The sequence below is a fragment of the Struthio camelus genome, chromosome 5 (assembly GCF_040807025.1).
Source record: "Struthio camelus isolate bStrCam1 chromosome 5, bStrCam1.hap1, whole genome shotgun sequence".
NCBI classification, from domain to species: domain Eukaryota; kingdom Metazoa; phylum Chordata; class Aves; order Struthioniformes; family Struthionidae; genus Struthio; species Struthio camelus.
In genome coordinates, this window is record NC_090946.1 from 45,671,394 (window position 1) to 45,689,401 (window position 18,008).

The 18,008-nt window shown below is 38.8% G+C and overlaps 1 protein-coding gene across 3 annotated transcripts in view; it reads left to right on the plus strand.

Moving 5' to 3' along the window:
- DCAF5 (DDB1 and CUL4 associated factor 5) overlaps nucleotides 1-18,008 on the plus strand; it is a 77,589-nt gene that overhangs the window by 12,108 nt on the left and 47,473 nt on the right. For all 3 annotated transcript variants that reach the window (XM_068946185.1, XM_068946187.1, XM_068946186.1), the window contains 3 exons: nucleotides 3,730-3,766; nucleotides 5,953-6,092; nucleotides 10,578-10,707. In XM_068946185.1, coding sequence (XP_068802286.1) covers nucleotides 3,730-3,766; nucleotides 5,953-6,092; nucleotides 10,578-10,707 — 307 coding nt within the window. The remainder of the gene's footprint in view (nucleotides 1-3,729; nucleotides 3,767-5,952; nucleotides 6,093-10,577; nucleotides 10,708-18,008) is intronic.

An 18,008-nucleotide genomic window follows, 5' to 3' on the forward strand; every position in this document is an offset into this window, starting at 1 on the left:
AGGAGAGACATGTGGTGGAAGCAGGCATGTACTTGTTCTAGGGTAATAATCCAAGAACTTAGTTAAATTCATCTTTGCCCTTACTGCTTATTTTTGAAGCATTAGGGTGAGGAGGAGGAGAACTGAGTGAGAGGAGAAGGAAAAGGAACGTTATTTAAATACTTACTACAGACTATCAAAATGCAGTCATTGTACTTTTCTGCTATACTTCATTTCTCTATCTGACGTGATTATGGAAGGCATAGGCTTATTTTAGGATAATGGAGATGCTGATGAAGGATACACATTCCTATCTATATGTTATTTTTAGACTTCTTGGCCAGAGCCCTTTATATTTTTCCACAGAGATTTGTAAACTGTAGGTCAATGCTATAAACTGATTCTAAGCACATGTGAGTGGTGGAAACTTACCATCCTTTAATGCTGTGCTAAAACTAAATCATCTCAAAAAAAAAAAAAAAAGGCATAACAAGGTCTAAGAGAGTGTCAAATTATCAAATCTCAAGGGCAAAATGTTACAGTTACACTAAACATTGGGATGGAAAAAAAGAAACAAACTCAAACTGTAGAATGCTGATGCCTGTCTTGATTCTTGGGGGCTGATTTTGGTTGTATGAGAGAGACAGCAGTCCACACTGTTTTCAGTTTAATGTATCTGCATGAGGCCTATAGTGATTCCAATGAAATTCTGAGCTGCAGTCTGTTTTGCTTTAGTTTGAATTTAGACAAATGCAACCTTACATGAATATTCAAGCGATGTACTGACTGGTGACCTGTGCTGAATCTTGCTGGAGCTTCTGTCATGCTTCTTTCCCAGTGTCAGCTCAACCCTCTGTCCATTGTGCCATGCTGTTGGAGTATACTGTTGTCACAGGAAGGGCAGCAGAATAGTTTTTCTGTGCCTTGCCACTACAGTTAACATTGCAGTTGATTTATAACATTGATTATGATGGATTTTTGCTAAGATGCCAGATTAGATGAGCTGTGACAGCTGATGCACAGACAAACTCTCCGTTCTCATCTCTTTCTCCTCCTCTTGTCCACATATACACACTGTGCCTCTGCCAGAAATTAGTTCCAATGGAGGAGTCAGGAACTCTTTCAGCTGCTCCACCAAGATTCACAGAGCTCATCTGCCGGGGCTGTGAGTCTGATTCTTGGATCCTTTGGAAAGAGTCATTTTGCTGCATGGCCTAGATCTACCATCTGTTTTATCTCCAGTTGTAAAATGGGGCTAATTATATTTATTCATTCAACAGTGTTCTCTGAGATTGTTAAAAGGTCTGATAAAAGTGCAAATCCTGAGAACTGTTTTTCCCCATGAAATACTGAAGTTGGAGTTGAATTCAAAGCGTGGAATTCAGAATAACTCAGTAAGCTAGGAAAAAAAAAAAAAAGAGCACGGAAACCAGTGCAAGGGGCACAGAATTTAGTTCATTCTGCAAACAGAACTGTCCACAACTAATAATTTTCATATCTGAGGACGTTTCCCTAAAGCAGCTTTTGGTAGCAGAGGAGAAAGGATTTTCTACTTCAGTATAAATTGAATTGCATCCAAAAAATTTCAAAGCCTCTTGTGTGCATGTGAAGCATGCACAATATGTAGCCATTTCTAAAATGGAGGGCAGGAATTGAGTGGACAGTGTTCTGCATGTAATCTCTGGAGAAAAAAATGGCTTAAGGTACTGAAGAAGTTCCTATGCCTGAAGAGTACTATATGCCCTTCTCTATCCACCAACACTGAGAGCAGAGCTGCATTTCAAATGAAATCTAAAAGATCCCCTCTTAGTATGTGGGTTCCCCCCCCTTTTTTTCATCTTAGGTATATGAAAAGCTGAAATAAACATACAGGGAACTGAATTTGTTTCTCTACAGGCTTTCTGTGACAGATCTGGCGCTTAGGCCATCTAAACTGTGCTGTGCACTATTTCATCCTCACAGGTATAATTGAAGGGAACGGCAGATGCTGGTTGTCTTTTTGATCATCATAACTGCAGTTATCAAAAGAAGAGAGATTATAAATGGGAGAGTTGCATATACAATTCCAACCCAGTTATTCTCTGTGAAGAGTTGAAGTCTCCCTCTGTTAAATATTAAAGTAAAACACTGTAAGTGAGAACCCCACTAGGCTGAACGGTAGTGACATTTTCTTCAGGGGTGAGTCCTTACCACAAGAAGCAATTAGCGTGTCCCATCTAAACCAAGCAGGTTGTACTTAGACTGTCACCAGCTTCTCCTCCCACACACAAAACAAAGGCTGTGGCCATTTTTTTTCCTCTTCTCTCTTTCTCTCTTTCCCATTTTGGAGCTTGTGATGGATGAGGAAAGCGGATCCCATGATGGCTAGGGGCCTGAAGCCAGGCAACTAAAATGATTCTCCTGTTCATATTCTAGGGAGGTTGGGGAGCAGGGGTTGCTGGAGGAAAATTTCGTCTCTGGAAAAACTTGGCTACGTTTTTCATTGGTGAAGTACATTGGTGAGGCACTAGTGTAGTTTTACTAGGTATAAGCCTTGCCTGGAGTGTATAATGGACAGTTTCCATTGCAATTAGTGATCAAAGGACACTTATACATAAGTGGCTTGTTTACTGTACCATGGAAAAGATGAGCTACTGCAGTAGTCTAAGGCTGACACAATTTAAGTAGGAGCCTGTGTAAAGAGCAAGTGGATGCAGAAAAATCTCACACCTCATTAGTCCAAGAGAAACCTTCTCATATTTCTTCTGTTGGGACAAACAAGTTGTAATGTGTATGGGATAAACCAAGACTAAGTCAACTCAACGCTTAAAATGCATAACAGGTGAAGTTTTGCTCCCTCTAAACTTCCATCTTTTGTTTACATTACAAGACCTTCACAACTTGGCATCAGAGCTACAAAGACATGCTAATCATAAAGATATTGCTTTGGGGCTTTTTTTTCCCCTCTCTCTTCTGAGTAAAATGCAAATGTACATCTCGTTAAATATTTCTGAAGGGGAGGTGCCAAATCTAGGTAAGTTAGCATTTAGTGCAGAGACTGAAAAAATACCCTGTCACTGTAGCTAGAGATACACACAAGTCTACAGGATTATTTTAAAGCTGTGACCCTCTTAGTCTGCATGCATGTGGTTAGTTTCCATTTTATTCAAGGGATGTGGTGAAAGGAGAGTGGCGTGGTTACTTGGTTTGTTTTTAGTTGATATAGAAGTAATTACGCTGGTTGTAAGGTTCAAGCCTTCTCAATGGTTGTAAAACCCTGAATGCTGGTGGATTAACAGCATTTGAGCCTTAAGCCCAGTGTATTCCACCTAAAACCATTATGGCATCTCTTTTCACCTTCCGTTATTTTCTTAGGTAGCGTTCTCTGAGCAGGAAGAAAGATGTTTTCACATGGGAGTTAAGGGTATTTTGCTGTTTCTTATTACTTTCTTCCCTTTCCTGCCTACGTCCCAAAACTCAAGATCAAACTGAACAAAGAATAATCAGCAACACACTTAAGCAGAAATATTTGTTGAGCAGTAGAAGACAGAATGATTTGGTGTGTTTGATTAGGACTGGAAGTGTTTTGTGGAGCCTTTCACATAGCTGGGTGGAAGGCTGACCACTTGGCAACCTAACTCATCTTTTCTCTGCTTCAGTTTCATCTTCAAAATAAAAAATGAAAAAAAAGATTATTGGTTTTTATTTTTTTCACTATGACATTTTTAACCACCAGAACATGATGTTAAGTGTTTATATTTCTCTTTGTAGGCAATGATGAGCAAGTTATACTCCATGATGTTGAAAGGTAAATACACAGTTTGTGTTTCCACTGCTTCATCAGCTCCCTTAATGTTAAGACACTGGAGGGAATTTTTTGTTTTAAATTAATGGTCTAGGAGAGGAGTAAAGTCTGTTTTAATTCCAAAACATGCCTTTTCTTAATTGAAACTCATCTATGGGATGAAGTGTTCCCCCCCCCTACTACCTCTTTTAAGCAGTTGGGTTCTGCTTTATTTTGAACTTTTTTAGTTTTGTTTTTCAGAACACTTGCCTAACTTGTATTTAGGTTAGCTAGTGCTTGGGCACCTAATAACCTTTTAAAACTTTGGCTGCAGCTGCTTAACTCTCCACATTAATGTGAAACGTATTTATTTTCATGCTTGCTTTTTACCAAAATTGTGAAGCCATTGGGAATTACGTTAGGTGGTTAGTTAAAATATAATTAATACAGGAGTGGTGATGTATTGGATTGGAATTCTCAAGATAACATACCCTGACTTTTGAGCTTTCTACTTATAAAGTATGAATTGCATAAGTTGAAGTTTTGATCTGTCCTCATAACTCCTACAGATTTCAGCAATGACATTTTAAATAACTTGAATTCAAAAATATCACATAGAAGGGAAAAAAATAGAAGAGAGAAATGTAAGAATGGAGAAATATAAAACCTTAAATCTTTTGTGTTGCTTGAATCCTGGTTAGCATAATTTGGAAGTATATCTTGTTTGGTTTGTTCTAAGCTTTTTGTGTTGAATTGATCCAAGTGTACATCTGCCTTTCATCATACATTATATCCCTTTTTATTTAAATCTTAACTGAGAGTTGGGCAGAACTAGCTTTGTTTTGCTCTTCAAACGTGTTGTCAGGAATATTGTGTTTTGTCTACCTGTCTATGGGTGGATTTTTTTAAAAATCAAATCTGGAAATATCAAAATTTTAGAAGATGTTGGTGTTCATTATTTGTTCTGACTCTTCAAGCTTCTGCAAGAGCCTTGTCCATGACAACTTTCTGTAGAAAATACTTGTTCCTGCTATCACTTGCTCAGATGTCTTAAAAAGACTTTTTGATTTATATGCGTTTTTTTTAAAAGTGCTTTGGTTGTCAGACTTCAGGGGAGGTCACATTAGGTCCTATTGTAACGCATATAGATTTCATTCCTCTAGCGCAGTTTGCATGATTTTCTGAAGGGAACCTAATTAATCTGACACATGGAATTCTGATTGAATTCTCCAGAAGGTTACACTGTCTTCTTGAAGTGTAACAGTGTAGACAGTTGGTTTATCAACTGCTTTTTCATGTTCTTAAATTACTCTTTCTGTTACTGCTTTTTTGGCCTCTTCATTAGTTGTCCATGAGACAGAATTAAGGTTTTAATCTTTAAGAACAACAAGTGCAGTATGGGCAAGGCACTGATCTTGCACAGGATCTCTTTGGTGGAGTTTCTACTAGTTACATCGATTGTATACTAAGGGTATTTCCATAAGAAATAAAGTTTTTTTGCCAAAGAAATAGAACAAGCCCAGAATCTTCTGTCGTGGTATTTCAGCTTTTGGCCTCTCTTTTCATGCTACCACTTCAATATTCCTCCTTTTCAAGGTGATCTAAAAGGTTGGGAAAAGAATGGAGAATGGGCTTTTACTATTTTTATTGAGGTAGAATGGTTGAAAGCTAGATACTTGGGTGGACCTACTTTTATTTTGTTCCTTTTTGCTGCTTTTTTACATGGGAAAGAATTAGGTCTGGTCTATCCTGGAGAACCAAGAAAACTTATCAAAAGAGCCATCGGAAAGTTGCTCTTTGAGATTTGACTTATTTTGGGGGTGAAAGAGCCTGTGTTTAAGAATTTACTTTTGTATTGGTTTCTTTTTTTCAGATTAAGTAGTAAAAACTCAGTGTCTGCAGGTCGCCAGATCCCACTTACTGTTACCTCCTCCCAAGCTTAATCTGATAAAATATCATTTCCATAGCCTCTTTTGGATTCTAAAGCTTTTAGTATGTGTGTTTTCCTGTGTGGCTTTTGGTCTGAAGGGTTTTTTTTTTTTCCTCATAATGTGTCTTGGTCACTATATGTGGTTTTTAACTTATAACCTTAACCTTGTCATTAAGTATTACCAGACAAATTAAAATGTAAATACTATTTGCCTTTTGAAACAACTGCTGTTAAAGCAGAGCAAAAGAAGAAAGAATGATATTGTGTGTCTGTCTTCCAGCACTGAGACCTTGGATGTGTTTGCCCATGAAGATGCAGTATATGGTCTTTCAGTGAGCCCAGTAAATGATAACATCTTTGCCAGTTCATCAGATGATGGTCGGGTTCTTATTTGGGACATCCGAGAGTCTTCCCATGGAGGTGAGAGCTGTAGATGGAAATGATCCTTGCTTTAGGGGGAACGTGGGGTACAGGCAAGACAAGGAAGGCAAAAGCTATGTTTATCTGGGAAAACAGAGACAGGAAGCATTGGGGAATTGTTCTAATTCTTGTGGCTGGTGATAGCCATGTCCTGGTCTTTATAGTTCACTGTTACTGTTTTAAATGACTTAATAAAGTACCTGCCTGTAGGGCAGACTATCATAGAACTTGGTATGATTAAATTTTAACTTGAGTTAAAGAAGCAGTGGAGGAGAAGCAATGTTCCTTCAATAAAAACATCTTGCTAAACTTGAAAACAGTTAGGGCTATTGGTTACTTGTTAGTCTTAAAACACTGTTTCTGTATATAGCCTGGGATAAAAAAATTGGAAGTTTCCAACACCATTATTTTGACTTGAAAAATTTTCTAAATCTGTATACTTCCCTGGGACGCTGAGGACTGTTCACGTGCATGACACTTTCTGGTTCTCTTGTGAACTGTGGAGTTAACATAACAGAACGAAATCACTTTCTCTATTGCCTGGAAAAAAATTGTTCCTACATTTGTATGGAAACTTAGGTATAATGTGATAACACAAAAAAAGCTGAATTACTACTTCATCTTTGTTTTCAAAAACTGAACTGAATACTACAGCTTCTCAAAACCCTACCGTTTATGTTGCACTTTTTTTTTTTTAAGGCTGAAGAATCTCAGTTTAGAACTGTACTTAAATAAATTGGGAGAGGATACTCCAGCAAATGAAATTGTGTGTATACCCCATTCTAAAGACCACAAACCTGAGAATTTAAACCTGAGTGATCTGTAGGATTCCTGAGTGATCTGTAGGATTACAGAGTCTGGTTCCTTTCCATCAAAGCTAGAATAAAGTTACCTCTTTTTTGTCAGCAGTTTAAATGCAATTGCCTGAATTCTTAGGCTCTACTGGTCTTAAGGTAAAGTTTTCAAGGCACTGAAATCTTCTGACTTCCTGTTTATATCTATTTTTGGCAGTTTGTGCTCATTTGTTATGGCTCAAAGTTACTGTTTAACTAAATGGGCTCTTCCCATACCTAGTGAATTTGATAATATTTCTATTCAGAAATTCTATCTCTTTTTTGCCCACCAAATGAAAGCTGAAACAAGACGTACTTTCTTGTGTCATGTAGTCTTTTAGAGATATTAGTGTCATATGGGTTTTGCTGAATGTGAATAACCAGAGCTAGGGCTTTCGTGATAATTCCCCATCCAGAATGCTCTATCCTGGAGTAGGTTTCCTGCTGATGCCCTCCTTACCCTGGGCATATTGCCCTTATAGGAATAAAATGCAATATAATAGTATGGCATTCAGTCTACAGTACTGTTTGATTCTTCCTGTGAAATCTGATTCTCTTGTGCAATTGTGATACCCCGTATCTCTGTCCCATTTGGGAATTTTATAGAAGCACTCTGAAAAATAGTGCATACACTCAGCATATGTGTGTCACAGGTTTTAATAAAAACATCCCCATTGTCTCTGCTCTGGAACAGTCTTGGAGAAACGCATCAGAAACTCCCTCTCACTCAGAAGTCCCCCACTAGCAGAGTGTACTGCTGTCTTCCCTTTAGCCACTTTCTTAGCCACCATGCAACTCCCTTTGCTAATCCCCACTGCCTGCAGCTGAACTCAATAGTGTACCGCATGGGAAATTAGTCCTGATTAGATTTACCATATTTCCCCTAACTAAAAGGTCAGTTACTTTATCAAAGAAAGAGATCAAGTAAGTCTAATGTGACCATTTTACCTTTGGTAAATCCAAGTCTCATTTCATCCCTGTTTTTGTATTTTCATAATATCCAAGTGGTTAGACCAGACACTGAATATAGCTTCCAAATTAAAAACGGCAAAATGCTCCTTTATTGCCTTCTCCTTAACTCTGTACCATAAAGATCTGTTGGGACAACTACCTGTTGCTGACAGTGGATGTCAACATTTGGTGGAACTGGACACTGCTTAAATGCATCTGTGTGGTTGAAACTGTTCAGTATTATGGGCTGATCTCCAGTCTGATCTAAGTTTCTGAAATTGTATGAAATGAGGTTTGTCTTTCTTTTTCACAATTAAGTCATGTTAATAATGATTTAATTACTACTTTACTGTTGCTGAGACTTTGAATGAGAAGGCTGCACCAATGAAAACAGTGAAGAAGGGTTGGTTTGGTTTATTTGAGGTTCTTCTGGGGTAGCTTCTTCAGTTCTCTGAATTTCAAATAAGGGGGTTTTGCATGCTTGTACAGGAGTCCCAGGTCAGAGTTTATATATAAGCTGTGCCAGTGTTTACTACAAAACATAATGTTTGTCACTGAGGTAATCCCGTTGTCTACGGTGTTACTGTCATGGGAATGGGCACTGTGCCTGCCAGTGCGGGTGCAGTTAGTTATTACTGACTGGCCAACTCATTAAAATCTCACAAATAGCCTCCTAGTTTAAAATAGAGTATTAAAAGAAGCTAAAAGAGTAATTTCAATTCCTTTCTGTCTCTCTCTGTCTTCCACTGCTGAGTGACTTACACAGTGTTACAAATCTTCTAGTTTTTGTTAGGGATGGTGTTGAGCTCCTCCCTCAAGAAACAAACATTTTCATACTCCAGTGTGTGAGAGCTGCAATTGTGAAATGAGCATGAAGAACAATAACAAAACTAAATCCCTTACTTTTCATTAATGTGACTTAGCGTCTCATTAGTTTGGATGCTGTAATCTCTCTTTGATTGGACAGGCTGAAATGCAACTTCTGATACCTTAGAAGAACACTATGGTACCAGGTCAGGCTATTTATAATGAAGGTGCAAAGGAGGACACCAGTAATCAATGACAATGACCTGACTAACTGAAAATGCACAAACTAAAATGGTTTATTTCAAAATAACAAATACAATTCCTTTATTTGGCAATCTGATGTTGTTTTAGTTTCTGCACTGAGCTAATGTGGGCCAGTGCTTCTCAGTGGGGGCTGCCATTTTAATAGTACAGCATCATACGTCCCAGCAGGGATTTGATTTGATGATGCAAATGTGGAAGGTCAGTTTTGCTTTTAAACCTTATTTGGAGCTGCTGGCAGATCAACACCAATCTTTAAAGCTTTGGGTGGCTGGCAAAGCAAAAGTTTGCTCCTATTCTTCCCTTTCCCCTCTACCTCCTACAACAATTAAAAGCACCTGGGAGCTTCAACCATGGCCAGAGACCTCTATTTTGAAGACTGCTCAATGAATGCTAAGTAAGAAAGTCCCTGCCCCAAAAAGTTTGTAGTGGAGCATAAGAGGAGGATACAGGACAAGAAAGCATTAATTCTATCTCATTGCCCACCATGCAACTAGGTATTGGGAGTTTGGGAGGACTGTCTGTTCAAACATGTTTTATATGCCTTAATGAGGAACATGAAGAAAGATAATAAAGTACCTTGGCAGGGGTTTGTGAGGCGAAAGGTGCCTGCACACAATGACCCAAAGAGGGACAGTAACAAGGTCTCCCAAGCATGAGAGGCAGCAGTAGAGCACTTGCATCAAAGCAAACAGTGAATGGAAAACGTCATCATCCCTGGCTCAGAAGAGACGTTGCTGCTTCTTTCTTAGTTGAGAGAAAGAGTGGCAGTATGCTACAAAAGATACAGATAACAAAGAGAATTAGACTATGCCCAAAGCAGTAAAGCTAGCAGAAAGAGGCAGGATGACACGGTCAGCCTTTTCCTAATCTGCTCTTCCTGGAGGCAGTATTTTGGTATAATAAGGAGGGCAGAGCAGCAGGCCAAAGAGAGTTTGTTATAGTAGTCAAAAAGAGAGGAGGAGAGCCTAGATGAGCATATTTTTTAACTGTGTGTGAACAGAAAAAGGCAACTCTTGAAATTGTTGGGTAAAAGAACTCCCCCTCCTTGTAAACTTGTACAACTGCTGAATAACGCCTAAAGACCTGAGAGTCCTCGTCTCCCCAGAGTTGGCCGTTCTTTTAGAGCTGACTTTGTATACAAACTTATCCAGGTTTCTGTAATATTTTTCTCCCACATAAGCCATTGCTGCCACAGTTGCAGTTTGGCTGACAATGAATGGCTGGGGAGGCTTTCAGATGTACTTGATCTTTGCTAGAAAGCTTTTGGAAGCCCCTCCATATAGTTCTTATTAGATGACTATTTGGTCATGAACCTTAAGAAGATTCAAGTACTTGATCTTTATAAGTGGCTAATTTTAAATTCTGGAAACCTTCTTTAAGCAAAAGGGTGTTTTGAAATCCAGTATGTATCCTTATCCATTCTTGGACAAAGTTAATGTATATGTGGGTGGATTTTAAAACCTCAGTTTTTATATTGCTGTGGATGTGTCAGCTTTAGATATGGTTTGAACATGTCTCCATATCTTCAGATCTTGTTATACTATTTCTCTATTAAGCTGCCAAACTCATTACATCAAACAGTTGTATGCATTGTTTGTTCTGATGTCTGAAATCTCAACTTTTTCAACAGAGCCCTTCTGCTTGGCACACTACCCATCAGCCTTTCATAGTGTGATGTTTAATCCAGTAGAACCCAGACTACTGGCTACTGCCAACTCTAAGGAAGGTGTGGGACTCTGGGACATTCGTAAACCTCAGAGGTAAGATCTGGCTGTCCTGGTATTGTGCTGTGCTACTGTCTCCCCTGTGAAGTGATAGCATGCCGTGCCATCTTTCTTTTTTAAGTCAAAACACAAAATGGTAAGAGAAAATGTGTAACAGTTAACAGCAATATTAGTAATGCTGAATTAAGTAATTTTGCATAATTAACATTCTTTTCCATACATATGATCTAATTTGATTCCAAATGGGGCTTCCATGTTAAGGTAAGTGGTTTTTTGGAAGCATGTCTGGCTTCACTATTGCAGGGTAAACACAGTAAGAGGCTAAGTTTGTAGTATGATGTGTGGTTAAACTGGGTTCTAAAATGTACGTGTGCAATGTCTGATACTGCAGTTTGACATGGAGGAGTGATTAAGCTTCTGTTGAAGCCTTTTTTAATCTTTCAGATTTTAAATGTAGTTTTGCTTTTTGGTCTTAATATCGGAAAAATTTTGAGCAGCTCAAGTAAACGTGTGTTCTCCCTCCTGGCTTTTTTCCCCCCAACATTTGTTTGCCTGTTTTCAATTACACATGTCAGTATAGAAGGAATAGTTGCAGGCAAGTGAAAGGAGGGGAAGGCAGGTGGCACTGAGTTTACAAGGCAGTAGTCTCAGCTATTAAAATCTTCTGTACTGCACATATAAAGACTATATAAAGAATGATGTTGAAACAGTAGCAGAAGTTGTACTGACAAAAATTCTATGCAAAATCCAGATGAAGTCTTTCACTTGGGCAGCTAAGTGAAAAGGGGTCACCCTGTATAGCTGAACAGTTCGTATAGGGCTAACATGAATAGAGAGAGGAATTAACTATCACTAAAGATACCAGCACTGACCCTAATAAATGCAGGGGCAGATGATTTTAGTAAGGAATTCTCCTCTTACAAATTGAAACAGCTGCTTTCTGGAACTGAAAATAGTGCCTTTTTCTTATTTTTAGCTCTTCTTCTTAAGACTTTGATCTCCAAAACTTTCATGACTTAGATACTGATGAGCTGTTGTTTGGGGTGCAGCAGCTATCAGGACACAGAATACCCTGAAGATCCTCAAGCTGGAAGCCATCCGGTCTCCTTCAGCCTTAATAAACGCAAGGCAAAATGCTTGCTGTGAGCTCGTTGGGGACTAGTGTATTGAGTGGGCTAATAGTCTGTGTTCACACATTTAAGGACAAACATTTTATCTGCATCGTGGTTTTGTTCTTTCTGATGCCAAATATAACGTTGTTATACTCTCATTGGTGATGCTTCTTGTCAAGTACTTCACATTCCTACAGGTTTAGCACCAGTGTGAAAGACATAATAGCCTTTGACAAATCTGAATTTTACAGTCTCTTTCGAATCGTAAAAGGGGAGATGTAAGGGGTGCCTTATCTAATAATGTCACAGTCATCCCTAAGGCCTTGTCTAAATTCAATTGGTGGAAGCTTGTATGCTGTATGTCTGATGTACAAGAAGAACTCCTCTGGTCCTAATCCGGTCAAGGTAAATCTTCCCAATTAACAAGCTAAATGGTGGTGGTTAAGCAGATGTGAACAACAGATCTTGCAGCTACAGTGCTGAACTTCCTAGATGCATAGGTTACATAGCTTCTTCCATGCTTAGGGGAATGCTCTTTGCACACAACTCCTCCCTACAGCTGGACATGCACCATGTGTGCCATTCAGCTGATCCCTGCAGCACTGCATTTATAGCATTTGCACCTGCTAAATCAGTGTGGTGCCTTCTGTAAGATAGGCATGTGCTTCCTGCCTCCACAAGGTTCAAAAACCATAGGTAGTCAGGAGCAGGCTGCTCCTGCAGAATAAATGCTGTTAGACAGATATTTAGAGCCTCAGACTTGGGCCGAGCAAGCTGTTACCTAAACAAATGCAGGTGATAACATACTGCTTTTAGCTGCTGCTTCTCTAGGGTAGCAATGAAATTTCCTCCTTTGCATGGACAGAGATGTGCCTATAACACGGTGATAAATATATTGTTGGCTGTGGGAAAGGTGATGGCCTAAAGCAGGCTGGTGCTACTATGGTTTGTTCCCAAGAAACTCTTAGGAAAAAGGACTTTTTGGAGTGAGCTGTATGGATCGGGCTGGTGGGCTGCCAAAACCTGAGCTTCTCATATGTAACTAAATTAGACTAGATTTTTAGGGCTTTTTAAATTTTATTTTTAAAAGAACAGAGCATTTTCCAAAACTCCCACATATCTCTGCAGATCGCATTTACTACTCTAGAAGTGTGAAACTTAAAATTATTTTTTTAAAGATCTGGGGTCAATTTACTTTGTTTTATGAGGAAACAAGTTTATTAATTTGTAGATCGATTCAGGTGTAATCTTAGCTCCAAACACAATGACAAATGGAAGCTAGAATTTAGATTTTTTTTCTTGTGTGGATTTTAGTTTGTTATAATATCTTCTGGGAAAAATATACTGTAAACTTAATTATTCAAAAGAAAAAAGAAATCTTAAGGATGAAGTAATCCACATAGTGCTGTAAGTACTTGTGATAAACATTACATAGAATTGAAGTTGGTAAGCAAGTAAGTTTGTGTATGCTTCCCTATTCTTATTAATAGGAAAAGATACAAAATGTAGCATCAGGTATGTACTGCACCAGAAGCCATTTGGCTGATAGGAAAGTTAATAGGGAGAAGGCCTTAAGCAGCCCTGAAGTTCCCCATAATGTGGGGATAAACAGGAAGCTGGCTGTGTAACTTCATGCCCAGAACAGGAGGACAGCAGAGAAGGGCTCCTGCATCAGCTGCTCTTCTCATTGGCAATGAAGCCTGCTAATGGTGGAAGTCTTTGCTTTCCTACAGGTTTATATCTCTGTTTTATACTGTCATCGGTATCCAAGAAAATGTGATACTGCTTGAGGTGTGGGAAGGATGGGCAGAACAGAGGTTTTGGGGTAACATGGTGTGGAAGTATTAACTTTTCAGAATTGTTGAACAGAGCAGTACAGAGATAGCATAAAATTGCTAGATGTGCTTATCCCTTCCTCAAGCCCATCTTTTTATTTCCATTGCTAGGCATAAAGTTCATTTGTAAGAGACTGCTTTTAATGCCCTAAGCTGTCAAGGGATTTTTTTTTTTTTTTTTCCTCAGTAGTGATGTAATCTCTAAAAATCCTGTGATAGTCATGGGAATTTTTCAGCTGTATTGTTCCACCTGTGGTGCTGGTAGAAATGGCTAGGTCAGGTAAACTTTAGATGTTTTGTCCCTCTGTGTGTGGTAGTGGGGTTATGACCAGGGACTGAATGTGTGGAAGGAATGAGAAGAAGTCTAGATATTCTTAGATCTTTGCTGTGGGTTGCCAAAATAGTAACTTCTGGTGAGTTATGCAGGATGGTAGCACTCCTGCTTCACTACAGGAAAAGTGAAATGGCTATCAGCAGTTAACAAGTTGGGGCTAGTAAACCTTTCATGTAAACTGATGATGATAAAGCTGTGATTTTCCCCCAACTACTGTTCTGTTCTCTGTCAATCCTCAGATGATAGCAGACTATAATTGGTGAAGGCACTGCTTAGTTTTCTTCATAACTGCAGACTGTTCCTGGGAGTCCTTCTGCTGCTCCCCCACAAGATCCAGAAACCAAAGAAAAACCTGGAATTCTGAAGACTAGCTGCTTGGGGCCAGTAGTAATACTGGAGCTAGTGATACTTTCTCATAACACATATTACAGCCAACAGTACTGCCACAGTAATGCTTTTTACAGATGTAGGTGAAGTTTGAGCCCACAGGATTCAGCTGGCATTCATCATGTGAAGGGGATCAGGCTTAATGTTAAATGTTTGCTTTTAATTAGCAGAGGCTCCTCAGAGGAGATACAGGGCTTTTTTGGCTTTGTTCAGCTTGGTATGATGCACTGTTGGACAAAGGATGATTTTACCATAAACATGATAACTTGTACAATATGCAGTAGACTATGGCTATCTCATTATATGCAACTTTAAGCTGCTAGCTCTGAATTTTCAGGGATACTTACTGATTTAGTTGTTTTCAAAGGTCGCCATTTCTGGATGCTCAATTGGATCAAAACATTTTGATAACTCAAACTGTGGCTAATTGTCACTTCTGAAAATTCAGATTAGAGTATCTTAAAGGCAGATACTTAGAAATATTTTCTATTTGCTTCTGTCATTTTTGTCTTCAATCTAGAAAAGTAAAAGTGCCTCTAAAGAATTTTGAGGTCAAAATTCCAGTGATTTACTGAACCAGGCATCTGTACTAGTCACAGCACTTAAGTGAATAGTGACTGTACAACCTCATATTTATAGCCTCTTGCAATTGTTTCCCAACAGTAAGCCCATGCATCTGGGAGTGGTGGAAGGTGGAAGAACTTCTCTTCTCCTTTTGCTATAACCAAAAATAAAAAAACATCCACAAACATCCTCTTGGTGCCATGGGATAGGATTACAATATAGCTACTTAACAACATTATTGCAAGGAATGGGGGTGTAACCCTGAAAATCCTGTTTGTGTTCCTCCTTCTACCTTTTAAACAAGCATACATGCAAGAGCAGCCACAATTTGGTGCAGAATGGATCACTAATGTAATGATGATGTCTCAGGGTCTTCTATTTAATTCCTTTGTGAGGCAGAGTGACAATATTAGGCAAACTTGGCAAGTTGATAATGTTTTGGGGTAATATTAAAATCTTGAATGGATTAGTGGTATCTTAGTATGTTAGAGCATTAGGAATATTTTACTCCAAAATACACTACCCTTCTCCATTTGAGTTATAGGAGAATTTGTCTCCTTGCCTGCTGTTGCAAGCCCCTAGCCAAGAGAGCCAGCGTTACCTGCGTCTAGTCAAGTAACACTAAACACCTCTTAAAATTACAAGGAAATATTTTTAGGGCTAGAAAAGGGTCCAGGTGATGAGCAGAGTTTATTCATTACTCTAATATTGGTTAACTTTCTGATGGGCAAGTTATGCTCAACTACTGCAGTGAAAGAAGGTAACTGAAAAGCCAGCTTTCCTTGACATACATGAGGAAATTTGTGCATATTGGCACAGATCTGAATTCTGACAAATTTGCTCATTTCAAAGAGTTTGAATTTGATTAGTTTTGCTAACTGAGTCAGGATACACACCTAGATTTAACTAATGCGTGCATCTTCTTTTGGTTTGCTTTTTTCTGAAGTTCATACCCAGCTTGATATCCCTACTGGCTCAGAATTAGTGCAGCAAATGCTGCCAAAAACGATTCAAGTCTGGCATGACTGAGCTGAATAGTGATGCTGGAAATCTTGTTTTTTCTTCTTTATAATGTGTTAGTATTGCTGATCTTTCAGGTGGTCTTTAAACTGAAATCAGTTGTGTTGCTTGTTCTTTAAAAACGGTACCTTGAAAAGTTTAGAAGTGTTCCTGATTAATGAGGCTGTTGTGAGGCCCTTTTGCCACTAGATGGGGCCCGGAATCCATGCCTTAAAAAGAAGGGGGGGGGGCAGGTCTGTGTAGCTGAAACTCTCTTTGCAGTAAAATACTCATATGTATTGTTAGAGAATTGCTGTGGGCAGTTCATCAAGCCATTTGACATATATATTCAAAGCAGTAACTAAGTATTTAACAGGTATTTTTAGATACTTTTACGTCTCCCCTTTTTTGCTTTTTCCCCACAGTTTAATGTCCATCTCCTTCCCTTTCCTGGAATCAAAAGCTTGCTTCCCCCCCCCCCCCCCCCCCCCCCCCAAGAAAACATGGTAATTTTCTCCTTAGTTCGTTCTTTTCCTGTATGGGGCTGTTGGTTTTTTTTTCCCCTCCCTTCACTATCTTAAACTAGTCGGGAAGCTTTTGAGATCAAAATGATTATTGGTTTGTGTTATAAATGACCACCACATATTTCAACTAGTTCTCATACTGAAAAAAGGCTGATCACAGTAGTGATTATTTTGTGCTCTCTGCTTGTGATGGGAATGTTGAGCCTGTACTTCTTGCATAATGAGATTCATTTGTGTCTCCAGATAAGACACTTCTGAAATTCAGGAGACGCCTGTGCTGTCTAGTTAGATACAATTCAATTTAGTCTAAAGACCCAGTGAGTTAAAGAAATTCTGACTACCAGGGCAAACCTGACTATCTCTTGGTGACTGCAAACCTTACAGGATGTCTTAAAAGCATCGTGCAACTCATAATAAGCCAAAATTGGAGTGGTATCAATTTCAGTGTTTTCCATCAACACTTTGAAGGCAGAGCCAACCTGGGAACACTGATGCAATTTTGATTTCTCTCTTTGGGTCTCAGCTAAGAAGCAAGGTTAGAGCCTCTTTAAACAAACTTTTTTAATTCACCAAGCTGAAGATATACATTGAATGGATATTTGTGTCTCAAAAAAAAAAAATCAAGAGAACTCTCTTAATGGATTTTAGAGTAGTCTCAAATTTGTCTCCTGCAATGAGAATTCAAAGGAGGAAGCAAATTCTCAACCTAAGGTTAAGGAATACCTTATGTTAGTTATCAGTGACTCCCCTAATGATTAGCTGCCTAGGTGCTAAGAGGTGAGAAGTTCTTCCCTGTAACAGCCTAATTAACCTTAGGAATCTGAGGGGAGGGCTCTCCTCCTTAACTTACCCAAGAATGGCAGGGTATGTTGATCTCATCAATATGTATGGCAGACTTTGAAGGATGTGTGGCCAAACAACTGGTCTACTGGCTGTATGCTCTCTACTAGTCTACCTTTGTCTTGAATAGAGGTGTGGGTTTTTTTGTTGTTTTTTTTTTTTTTTTTGCCAAGTGCTAACTACTAGGCGTTCAGTTTAGTCGTTGTACTGCAACAAAACACAAGCCAACTAGTAGATTAGAGTACTGAATGCATAACTTCTGGTTCAAATCTATTGGAAATCACAGGTACTCAGTACATCTGAAAATCCAGCTCTTCACTCCTGATTGCTTTTCCTTATAGTTTCACTTGTTTCCATTAGTTGGCAGCCTATTAAAGACCTGCTGAGTATTACCTTCGTTGCTTCTGGATCTAGTGTAATGGTCTCTGCCATGTCATGTAGTACAGTGTTTTCTTCCTACCATCGGAGTGGTACTTCATATTGAACCACATGAATCATATAAGTGAGATGTAAAAACAGTTACGATTTGTTTGAGGCTAGTCTGCACAGACTTTTTTCGCAGCTGTAAAATTGATGGAGTGCTATTTATTACTAGAATCCTCTCCAATAATTTTTTGATCCTTTGAAAAGTATAAGCCTTTATTGTGGAAAAAAAGTATACGGTACAAATGTTAAGTCTTGCAGCTGGATATAAACACTTAAAGAGTGTATACTATCATGTATACTCTATTCTTTGTGGAAA